Source organism: Elephas maximus, chromosome 4 (assembly GCF_024166365.1).
Source record: "Elephas maximus indicus isolate mEleMax1 chromosome 4, mEleMax1 primary haplotype, whole genome shotgun sequence".
In the NCBI taxonomy this organism is placed as follows: domain Eukaryota; kingdom Metazoa; phylum Chordata; class Mammalia; order Proboscidea; family Elephantidae; genus Elephas; species Elephas maximus.
Genome location: NC_064822.1, coordinates 117,132,044 through 117,143,441, shown reverse-complemented (window position 1 = coordinate 117,143,441; position 11,398 = coordinate 117,132,044). Strand labels below are relative to the sequence as shown.

General features: G+C 59.2%; 1 protein-coding gene across 1 annotated transcript in view; it reads right to left on the bottom strand.

The window, feature by feature from the left end:
* Window positions 1-3,530: 3,530 nt before the first annotated feature.
* Window positions 3,531-11,398, bottom strand: part of LRP1 (LDL receptor related protein 1) — an 83,964-nt gene continuing 76,096 nt past the window's right edge. The window contains exons 73-89 of the mRNA XM_049883636.1: window positions 11,205-11,345; window positions 10,963-11,097; window positions 10,764-10,883; window positions 9,611-9,879; window positions 8,767-8,945; window positions 8,159-8,265; window positions 7,783-7,899; window positions 7,112-7,288; window positions 6,820-6,960; window positions 6,521-6,694; window positions 6,121-6,282; window positions 5,517-5,691; window positions 5,290-5,391; window positions 5,076-5,140; window positions 4,870-4,960; window positions 4,626-4,770; window positions 3,531-4,477 (exon numbers count right to left, since the gene is read on the bottom strand). Of these exons, the coding sequence (XP_049739593.1) occupies window positions 4,337-4,477; window positions 4,626-4,770; window positions 4,870-4,960; window positions 5,076-5,140; window positions 5,290-5,391; window positions 5,517-5,691; window positions 6,121-6,282; window positions 6,521-6,694; window positions 6,820-6,960; window positions 7,112-7,288; window positions 7,783-7,899; window positions 8,159-8,265; window positions 8,767-8,945; window positions 9,611-9,879; window positions 10,764-10,883; window positions 10,963-11,097; window positions 11,205-11,345 (2,441 nt within the window). The 3' untranslated portion in view covers window positions 3,531-4,336. The remainder of the gene's footprint in view (window positions 4,478-4,625; window positions 4,771-4,869; window positions 4,961-5,075; window positions 5,141-5,289; window positions 5,392-5,516; window positions 5,692-6,120; window positions 6,283-6,520; window positions 6,695-6,819; window positions 6,961-7,111; window positions 7,289-7,782; window positions 7,900-8,158; window positions 8,266-8,766; window positions 8,946-9,610; window positions 9,880-10,763; window positions 10,884-10,962; window positions 11,098-11,204; window positions 11,346-11,398) is intronic.

Genomic DNA, 11,398 nt, shown 5'->3' with positions numbered 1-11,398 from the left:
GGGCCGGGGCGCGGGGCTCGGCGCCGGTGGCTGCGGGATGGCAGCGGGAGCGGCGGGAGCGGCGGCGCGGCCCGCGGACTGAGCGCGAGGAGCGGAGCCAGGCGCTGGGGGCGGGGCGCGGGCGGGGGAGAAAGTTGGTCTGACTCGGGCGGGCGGGGGGGCGGGGCTCCGCGGTGCTCCAATCCCAGCCGCGCCCCGCGCGCCCCCTCCCGCCCGGCCGGGGGCACCGAAGGTGACTTTCACCCGACACGCCCCAGACACGCCCCCCGGCCCAGGTGCGAAGCGGAGGGCACCGAGGGGCTCACACACCGTGCACCCGAGAGCCCGGGTCTGCGCCCCGAAAGCAAGGGGCAGGGTGTGGGGCTCGAAGCCCCGGGATCGTACTCCCGAAGAGGGGCACATTGGAGATGCAGCCGACCCAGGCTCGGTAGTCCACGAGACTGGTTTCCCTCGATGCTCTAGGCCCTTTCTTTGCTCCAGGCCAAGGTGGGGCCTGGGGCAGGAGCAGGGCAGGGCCAAGGCGAGGGCGGGTGGGGTTTTGGGCGGTTGCCGCCGCTAGGCGCTGACGGGGACGGATGGGCGCCCCGCGGCTCATTCGGCCCGGAGATGAGAATCATTGATCACGAAAGGAAACCCCATCACGTCTGTCAATAGGGCTGACAAACGGCTCCCTCGGTCCCCGCCCCACGGCACCTTCGCGGTCTGAGAACCCCTCCGGTGGACCAGTAAAAAAAACCCACCTTTTATCCCCTCTCCCACGGATGACCCCCGCGTGTCCCAGCGCGCCCTTGGTCGCGGGTGGGGGCTGGGCAGGAAGTCCCCCTCAGCGCCGCCTGCCTAGCCTCTTGGTGCAGTCTCTGTCACTTCCTTACCACTGTCCCATCTTTCACCATCAGTCCTCTCTCTCCTTGTCCCCTTCCCTGTCTGTCTCTATCCTTGTCTCTGTTTCCTTCCCTGGTCCTGTTGCTGTCCACATCCTCTACCCCAGTTGTTCCTCGGCTCCCCACTCCCTCCCCTGCCAGGGCAGGTTTCAGCTGTCAGCTGTTGCTAACGCTGAGGCTGTGGTATGACCAACACCTAGACAGCGAGAGACAGGCCGACACCTGGAGACACAATCATACACACCAGGCATGCACACAGATGCATTCACAGGGCAGGTCACATCATAGAGGTGAGCACACACATACAGGCAGAGCCAAAGACCCACAGTCACACACAGAGACTGGTAGGCCCACACACACAGATGCACACCTAGAAGCACACCAACACCCACAGACACCCTGGGTTTACACACACACAGGAGCACACACAGACCAAGAGAGACAAATGCACATTTCCACCGAGTGACACACCCAGCCAGGTACTCAGAGAGCCCCCCCCACACACACACCTTGGAAGAAATACGAACATCCATAGACCGACAGAGAGGGACACACACACTAAGACACACACCCACAGGTGTACTCTGGGACTGACAGTCCAAAAGACAAGCTGAAGTTGACATATACATGTAAGCATATACAAAGAAACAGATCCCAGGAATGTAACAGGCACAGAAGAAGGGTCAGGGAAAGGACATGGATGCTGAGAGGATGAGGCGGACACAGAGACAGAAGCCAGGAGCAGGAACCTGAGTGCAGGCAGGGCAGAGAGGAGAGAGGCAGGAAGGGGCGGGGTGGCCAGACCCAAGGCCAGAAGACCCCAGTCAGAATCCTGAGCCCAGAGCTCAAGCCAAAGGGCTGCTACTAGGTGGGTGGGGGCAGTGGGCACACCCGAGCCTAGGCTGCCCAAGACAAAAACCCCTCTCCAGGGTCCTGATCTTCTGTAGTCCTGACCCTCTCCATTCCTCTTTTTGCTAGTATCAAGTCACCCCCTTCTTTTTCCAGCTACACACACACACACACACACACACACACACACACACACACACACACACACTGAGTCTTTGACCTCTGTAATTTCTCCATCCCTGTCTCTCCCTGTCTGTTTTAGCCTCTGTCCCTAGTTCTTCCCCTGTCTTTTCTCCATCTCTGTCTTAAGCCCCTTCCTTCCTTGCTGATGGGGAGTGTTGGAGTATTGCTTCCTGGGAGTGGGTCCTCCTGGCGGGCAAAGAGAAGGCTGACAGGAGGGGTGTGTGTTCCAAACCACAGCTGGGGGCTCCTCTCACTCTGCCCAGGATCTTGAGGCCACAGGCAGAGAGGATCAGTGGCTCCCTGGGGAAGGGGCAAGGGGGTGGGGCTGGTGGTGATGGGAAGCCGGTAGATGCTGGCTGAAGGGGGTGTGGCCAAATAGCCCGAAGGGAGAAAGTGAGGGGCTCGGCTGGGGTCCACCTGCAGGTGCATAATTAGTGTGTGTTGAGGTGGGGGCCCTTGCTGGGCTTCAGGATGCTCAGTGATGCAGGCGTGAGGATGCCACCTGGTGGCCAGACAGGAGCATGAGCCTCTTTCTCAGTGATCAACAGGGAGGGCATCTATTCCCAGGGAAAAAAAAAAAAAATTTTTTTTTTTTTGGAAGGCAGGGGAGGGTCTCAGAGCTGGCTGGGAGGCTGAGCTTGGAGATGGGGTCTCACGGCTAAGAAGGAAGGAAAGGGCTCTTGTTCCTCGAGGTGCCTAGACCCATAGCTTCCCCAAGGAAGGAGGACACCAGTGAAGAATAGGCTTGGGAAGTTGAACAAGTGAGGAAGGTGGAATGAAAGGCAGATCTCCTCTTGGGGGTTGGGTGCAGGCTCTTCAGCCGCCCTCCATGAGCTCATTTTTACTGTTGAGGGGCCTCTAGCCCTCTTTCAGTCCTGGCCATAGTAAAGCTGTGTGACCTTCTGCAAGAGGTTCCCTTCTCTGGGCAGGGGTTGAAGTAGACCTAGGGCCTCTTGATTGTGGCTTTCCTTCCTTGTCAGCCGCTGGAATGTCTAAAGTGATTGGTGAACTGGGTCTGTTGGTGGCCAGTGGGGCAGCAAACTGGTTTTCTCAGAGCTCTCCTTCACCCCAGGGGTCCCCCTTCTTCTGAATCCAGGGTTCCACTCTTGGCTTCTGATCTATTAGTCTCCATGAAGTGTGCAGTACAGTTAGTGAGTGCTTCAAGCAGACTCAGGCAGAGAGAGCTGTTTGGAACCACTTTGAAGGGTTAGCAAACCTTCATGGCCCCAATGTATGCTTTTCTTATCGTGGGATTCCTCAATGTGGGAGATAATTTTGAGTGGGGAAGGGGAGCAATGTCTCATAGAAGTGACAATACAAAGGAACAGACCTTGGAGTTAGTGTCCTGGTGCCAGAAGGAATACAAGGTCCAGAGAAGTGAAGTCCCTACCTCAAGATCACACAGCCAGGAGAAGCAAGTCTTCACTAAGTCCAGTGCCATACCCTCCCCCTGCTGGGACAAGATGGAGAAGGAGGGAGCTGGGGAAAAGGACCCTGGAGACCAGCCTCTCAGTAGGCCTCCAGCCCAGAGCAGGCACCCTCCGGGGGCTGAAACAGGCAAGCACAGCCACAGCTCTGGGTAGCACACTCAAAGGCAGACACAAATGGCTTTTTCCTTTTTTTTACAATTTTATTTATAACAATATCTGTGTTATTTAGTTGTAAAGGAATTCAGCAAAAATTATTAAAACGTTCATGTCCCCCAAACGGGGCTGCCCGCTTGCCCTTCCTTGCTGTGCCCCACCTCCTCCTCAGTCCCCAGTGGAGAGGAGGCCAGGAACTGTTCACCAACAAAAGCCTCCAGCCTGGGAGCTGTAGTGGGGGGCTGGGGGGGGCCGGTCTGGCAGGGGTGTTGATCGTGACCATCTCAGAGGTGCCCTTGGAGCAGGGACTGGAGCTTGGGGTGGCTTCCCCCAAGAAGAACTAAAAAACTCCCTCATTTGCTTCCTTCCTCAGCCAGAGCCAAATCTTCCAGACAGGGGCAGCGAAGTCCTCCCCCCACAGAATCAGCCCTCAGGGAGTGGGGGCAGGGCCCAGAGAGGAGAGCAGCCTTGACAAAGTGTCTTGTACAGGGAGGGGGAGGCAGCACCACCAGCTCTCCCAGTGCGGGTGCGTTTTGGTGGGAAGGTGGGAGGAGGGTCCCCTCCCACCTTTCAGCTGAAGGAACCCCCAGAGCCTCCCCTGCCCCCTCCTCAAAGGCAGCATTGGGGGTGCTGCTGAGGAGCAGGCAGGAAGGAGGAGAACGGAAAGAGATAATACTGTGCTCGCTTGCTCACTCACATATAAAAAGTAATTCCTTCATTTTTACATTTATACATCTGGCGGGGCCGGGGAAGGGCTGGCTTTGGGGGAGGGGCTCATTGAAGGACTTCTCTGTGGCAGGGGACAAAGGCTCTCTGGGGGAAGTCCGATAGGGCAGGGCCCTATGCCAAGGGGTCCCCTATCTCATCCTCAGGGCCCCGGCCCAGGAGCTCTCGCTTCTCATCCGTGCTGGCCAGAGAGTGGCGGCTGCCGTGGCCACCCATGTATAGTGTGGCATACACGGGGTTGGTGAAGTTGGTGGGCTGTGGGGCAACAGAGGGTTCAGGTGGGGCTCTGTGGTACCCTACCCCCCACCTCTGCCCCATTACCCAGCCCAGTACCCTTAGGCACCCCCCCGCCCCCACTTTTGGCCCTGCTCTGGGAGCCTCCTCCTCTGTCCTCCCAGCCCACCTTGTCAGGGTCCAGGGCAAAGTCAGCATCCAGTAGGCCCCCCACATCATCGGGCTCCCCGCCCTCGTACATCTTATAGGTGGGGTTCCCAATCTCCACATTCATGGCCCCATTGGTCATTCGCTGGTGCTGGAAGCCCTTAGCCCTGGGGAGAGGCAGGAGTATAAGGCAGCTGGGGCTCTACAGAGGTAAGGCTGGGGTGGTAAAATAATGACTGGAATGCTCCAGACCCCCCATGACTCACCCTCGGACATGCCGCTTGTACCAGAATACCACTCCGGCCACCAGAAGCAGCAGCAACAGCAGCAGCAGAGGGATAAGGATAGAGGCCATGTCTGAAAAGAGAAGGTGGGAAACTGAGTCAGAAAGGCCTAGAGAAACAGATGGCAGGAAGCTCCTCTGCTCCAGGGCCTGGAAGCCCTGCCTTGTCCCCTCCCCTGGGCCACCTACGTCCAGGCTGTTCCTGGCTGACGACCTGCTCCTCACACCGGGGGCCTGTCATGTGGGGCGGACACCTGCAGACAGGAGGGGCAGAGCTGGGCAGGCATGACCACTGCTGGGGGGAAGATGGGTGGGGGCACAGGGTCCCAACAGTGCCCCCGCTCAGATGTGAGGGAGGGAGGGAGGGATGATCGGTGCCTGGGTGAGGCTCAGGCCAACTCACTGGCATTCAGGCATCATTTTGCTGTTCATGGTACAGGAACCGCCATTGCTGCAGTGGCCGACGCAGGTCAGACAGCTGGGGGCCACCCGGCCATCGGAGCAGCTGCAGGAAGGAGTCAGAGACTGGGGCTGGGGCTAGTGGCCAGGGGTCTGTGGTGGGCAGGACTGGGGGTGCAGACCCAGAGCAGGGCCCAGGATGGCAGGACTGTGCAGGCAGGGCCCACTCACTTGCAGGTGACGTCCCCACTCTGCTTGTTGACTACGCAGGTCCCCTCAAGGCAGCGGCTGCACTTGTTCACCTCGCACCTTGGTCCCTCGAAGTAGGCGGTACAGCGGCACTGCCGGGAGCCATCAGCAGCCATCTGGCACGTGCCAAAGTTTTCACAGTAGCCAGAGCAATGCCCTGTGGTGGGGGTGGGGGAGGAGGTACCTCAAGTCCCACCCTCAGGAAGAAGCTCCACAGGTGGTGGGGAGCTGGACATCTGAGGGCAATCCTAGGTCCTGGGATGACACTCACCTCCTCCCTCAGCCCCCTGCTGCCCTTATGTCACAAGCTCCAGGGTACAAGGACTTCCCTGAGCATCCTGATGGGGCACTGGTTTTTTTTTGGCCCTGCTTTTTCTTGAATAATTCTAATACCAGACGGCTTACTACCTCAGGAGAAGTACTCCAGCGCCTCCCCGGGGAAGCACCAGCATGGCTGAGCTGTGCATGGCCTCCTACCCTGACCTCACTCCTGTGGGTCCTGGGCCCAGGCCCACCGCTACCCTAGGGCTCTGGGCTCCCTAGCACCCCTCACTCCCTTCCCTGGGGCCTGGGATGGCTCACTCACGGTACTGGCAGCGGTCACCCAGGAAGCCAGGGAGGCATCGGCACTGGGGCTGGTTTCCCTGGTTGACGGTGCAGGTGCTGTTGTTGGCACAGTAGCCCGCACACACCTGCTGGGTGCATTTGGGGCCTGTGAAGCCTGTGGGGCACCTGCACGTGGGCATGCCTGGTGGAAGAGGATGTGTGAGTGGGATCATGGCCCATGAGCCACCCAGGCCTGCTGCAGAGGAACAAGGCTGGGAGGGCCTGGGCAGGAAGGAGGCAGAGGCTCGGAGAGACAGGGCATTGGGGTTGTAGAGAGGGGCGTGAGGTGAAGCCGAGGTGAAGCAAGGTAGGGCAGGGCTGGGGGTTAGCCTGAGGCGGGGCCAAGGGGCAAGGTCCTGGCAGGAGGGCAGGAGGCATACCGGAGGGGGAGGCTGCACAGGTGCCCCCATTGCGACAGTACTCCCAGCACTGATCCAGCTCGCACTTGTCACCGGTGTATCGGGGTTGGCAGCGGCACTTGGGCTGCCTCCGTGCGTTGAGGAAGCAGCTGCCACCATTGAAGCACTGCAGGTTACAGGTTCCAGGCCGGGGAGCTGCAGAAAGGAACCATCATGGAGCCGAGCCAGGGAACAGAGGGAGAGGGATGGGAGGGTCAGGGGCCACAGGGAGGAGAGTTGTGAGGCAGGGGATGAGGTATTAGGGAACGGTATGGCCATACCATCTGGTGGGGGCGTTGGTGAGGGCACAGCCACACAGGTGCCATTGTCTAGACGTTTCCCATTGGGACAGGTGCAGACAGGCCCACTGGGGCTCAGCAGGCAGAGCCACTCACACTTCTTGCGGTCACAGGGGTTGGTCACTGCGGGTTTGGGCGGGGGTGAGAGGGTGCTAAGCAGGGTCTTCCCTGAGCCCTGTAGACCTGGAACCCTCCCCTTCCTACCAGGCCCCAAGGCCACAGCTCTGAACCCCAGCACCTCCCTCCCCCCACCTGAGCTCTCCCTCTCCCCGACCTTCGGGCTGCTTGTGCTGATGGTACAGGACCACATCAGAGGCATGACTCAGGGCCCCTGTCAGGTTGACCAAGGGGCTGTGTCCAAACTTGTGGATCTTGAAGACACGATTGTTGATGTAGGTGACTCCATAGATGTAATCCTCAAAGACATCGATGCTGAAAGGGTGACTTAAACCTGGGGAGGAGGTAAAGTCAGAGGGGGACGTGGTGGGCACCCAGACCCTATCACTCTTTGGGACTTTGGCCCCCATGGCCCACAGGCACCTCAAGCTCAACGTGTCCAAAACCAAAGCCCTCCAACCTCTTCCTCCTCCTGTCCTCACTACTGGCAAAAGGTTCCATCATCCCCAGACTTCTGGGTCAGAGTTGCCTTCTGCTCCTTCTCCCACACCTGTTGAGTTCCTACTGCTGCCTCTGCTGCTTCCGTGCAGTGCAGTACTCATTGGTAGAACGAATGAATGGACAAGTAGGTCAGAGGGTCAGGGTGGACCTCAGGCCTGTGGGTTGGTGTGGGGAGAGGGGTCCAGTTGGGAGAGGCCTGGGAGGTCCTGCAAGACTGCTGAGGGGCTGGGCTGATGAGCAATGGAAGGCACTGGGTGAGGCCTTTGGGTTCAGTGGAGAGGTGGGAGGCCTGAGGCAGGGCAAGGGGCCAAAGCTGCTGCCTCTGACCTCGTTTGCTGTCAGCAGCCACGACAGGGTCTGTGCCATTGAGCCGGATGCTGCCAATGATGGAGAGCTTGGCATCTGCCCAGTAGAGTCGCTCATTGTGGTAATCCACTGCCAGGCCTGGGGCGGGGGCAGAGGGCATCATGGTGAGGGCCCAGCCTCTCCCACCCCAGCCTGGGGGTAGAAAGCAGCACTGCCTCAATGCCTGGGCCAGCTTCATCCTGTTAGCATGACCACTCCCAATCACCTCTTCTGGGAAAAGTCTTTGCAACCAAACTGCCCCTTCCCAGCCAAGCCCCCTGCCCCCAGCTCTTATGTGACCGCAGCAGGGCTGGGCTCAGCATGCCTGCTCCCCAATATACCCCCTGCCCCCACGGACCTGTGGGCCACTGGATGTTGTCTTGTACTAGTGTCTCCCGAAGGGTCCCATCCATGGCCGCTGTCTCAATCTTGGGGTGGTTTCCCCAGTCTGACCAGTACATAGTGCTGGGAAGGGAGAAGGGGTAAGTGTAGGTGGCACCTGTGGCCTGCCAGGGAGGCAGCCCAAGGTCAGACACCAGCATCCCCGCCGGGGCACAGGGTCTGCTGGGCATCGGGAGGGGGTGTTTTGCCCTCCTCCTACAGAGAGAACCAAGGGGAGTCAGCTTCCTGGCCAGGTGCAGATTCTTTTACACTTAAGACCACAATATGCTGATCTGCTTAAGTGGGAGTTGCCTAAGTGAGCAGAGCTGCCGTGGAGCAGGGAGAAGCCCAGGCCTTGGCTGCCCACGACAGCAGCCATATGGAGGCCCCTCCTGAGCAGGCCTGCTGAGGCATCCTGGGCAAAGGCATCTTCGGGCCAGCCTGGAAGATGAGATGGCCTGAGGGGACCCTGGCCTCAGGCTAGTCCGGGAAGGGAAGGGCACGGCTTTCTGTGGATGCTGGGCACCTGTCTCCAGCCCAGGGATTTCTCAGTACCAGGTACCTCCCCCGAGAGCCCTTGCGCACCCCCTCAGTGGGTCCACCACGATGGCGTGGGGCTCGTCGATCATGCCCGAGATGAGAGTCTTGCGGTTCTCGCCCTTCATCTGTGCCACCTCAATCACGTCCCGGCCTGAGTCAGTCCAGTACACATTCCCAGCCACCCAGTCGATGGCGATGCCCCTCGGCATCTTCAGACCTGAGATCTGAAAGGGGAAGCACAGGTTTAAGATCACCACCTTGCATCTCCCTGCCTGTTATCCTCCCCCGACACCCATTCTGCCAAGTCTGTCTCTGCTAGAAAGCCATCCAGACTGACAACCAGTCTCCTGGCTTCGAGGAGCTTAAAACAACACATATCGGTTGCCTCTTAATGTGCTAGACTTGGAGCTTTCACATGTTACGTCAGTTGAGCCTCACTAAAAGCCGATTGCGTCGATTCTGACTCATAGTGACCCTATAAAAGCTTAGGCAGTAGCAAGTATTAGTAAGTCATTTTGCTGATGAACAAATTGAGGTCCAAAGAGGTAAATAAGTTGCCCAAGATTTGCACAGTGGGTAGTAACAGAGAAGCCTGGGAACTGAACCTGGCTGTGAAGCCAAAGGCGTCATTGTGCCCAGCTGCCCCCTATAGGATTCTAAGGTTGGGCTGCAATGTGACAGAGCCAAGAACTGGTAATTCTTACTGGTTAGTCTAGTTGCTGTCCGTGTCCCCGAGCCCAACCCTAATCCTGCCCCTTGCCCTCCAAAGAGTCTCACCTTTACGCCCTTCCACTGCTCTTCTCAAACTTTGTTCTGAACCAACTGCTCTCTGGAGCCCTCCCACCCACTCTGTGCCTGTGGGCACACCCTGCCAGGGCTGGATGCTCACATTCAGGTGAGTGACACCACGGTCGATCTGCCGCCGGTGGCGGTTGGAAGTGGTAGGTGGCGCGGCAGGCGGAAGGCTTCGGTAGGAGATGGTGCCTGTGTGCCAGTTGGTCCAATAGACACGGCCAGCCTTGACGTGGACATCCATGGCATCAATGCGGACACTCTCGTCGCCCTGGAAGGCCTGTTCATAAGCAGAGTGGGGGTGCCCAGGGAACAGGCTGCGGATCTCGTTGTCATCAGCGATGTACAGGACCTGGTACTCGGAGCCTGAAGGGGCAAGAGGCTAGAGGTCAGATGGGGGTGAGAGGCGGAATAGGAAGCTGGGCCCGGTGCTGGGAGAAGCACGCCCAGGATGTGACTCCTAGCCCAGCCCAGTCCTTTCACACCAATGACATCTTCTCTCCTACGCAGTGGCAGCTCCAGCCAGAGGCCCGTGCTCATCCTGCCTCAGCGCCAGGCTCCAGGGCTCTAGCCTCTGCCCCCAAATCTCCTTCCTCCTTTCCGCCCTTGAGCTGATCTAGAGTGACCGGCTCATCCAGGACGCTGTCCCTGCCCCCAGTCCCAGAGACTTCTGCCTTCTCATGACCTCTGGCCAGCATCACCGAGCTCTCTGCTACGCACTGCCTGACAAGTGCTCATAGGTGTGTGGGTGTGTGGTGGTGTGGGGGTGCACAGACGTGTGTGTGCACTTGGGTATGCGCGGTGGGGCTGTAACTGCACACGGGTGTACATGTATACACATGGGCATACCTGGAATGCGTGTTCAGGGGCATGTGTGTGAACCTGTCTGTGCATCTGTGTCAGGTATGTATCAAAGCACGTGAGGAATATGCGACTGTGCGTGTGCCCATGTGTGTCTGTGTGTGCTCATGTCCTGGGAGTAGCGTGTGGAGGCATGTGTGGGATGGATGAATGCTGCCTCCCGCCCCCCGGAACTTTTTCATGTGAACCAGCCCCAGGACTGTGCCCTCTGCCCACATGGCGCCAGCACTGTGCTCAGGAGTGGGTGGGCAGGAAGCTGCACCTGTGGGTCTGGGGTTCCAGGTGTGGGCAGGGGTGTGTGGAGGAAAACATGCCATCCAAGCCTGCCCCACTTCACACCCTGGGTGTTGCCCAGCCCCACCCTTCCCGGCCTCTCCTGGCTCCCGCACCTTCAGCCTTGCAGGTGTTGTGTGTCTTCATGAAGTTCCGTGCGCAGCTGCAGAGGTGGCTGCCCTTGGTGTTGTTGCAGAGCTGTGAGCAGGTGCCGAAGCGCAGACACTCGTTGATGTCTAGGGGTTACAGGGAAGAGTCATCGGACCTCTGGGGGCTAGGCTTTCTGCCTGCTCCCTCTCGGTCCCGCCTTCCTACCCTGGCATCCCGGCTGGCCTGGAACGGTGTGGAAGCCTGGGCGGCAGGCGCAGTACGCGGCTTTCTCAGTGCGCACGCAGCGTGCCTCATCCCCACAGATGCTGGTGTTGGCAGCGCAACTGGTGAGCTTGGGGTCTGTGGGGGGACAGAGAGTGGGTCCCCTTCCCCTGAGCCACCTGAGGCCTGGCCTGGGTCTTTGGCCCTCCCCTCCCCCCACTGCCAACTGGCAAGCCTGGCTTTACCGATGCTGCAGCCCTCCTCATCTGAGCCGTCCCCACAGTCATCGAACATGTTGCAGCGCAGCGAGGACGAGAGGCAGCGCTGGTTCCGGCACAAGAACTCCTTCTTGTCCTTGCAGTGGGGCGTCTGGGCCGTGGGGGGCTCTGAGGAGGACGGGGGCTTCAGATCCTGGGCATTCACCCACTCTGAATCTTCC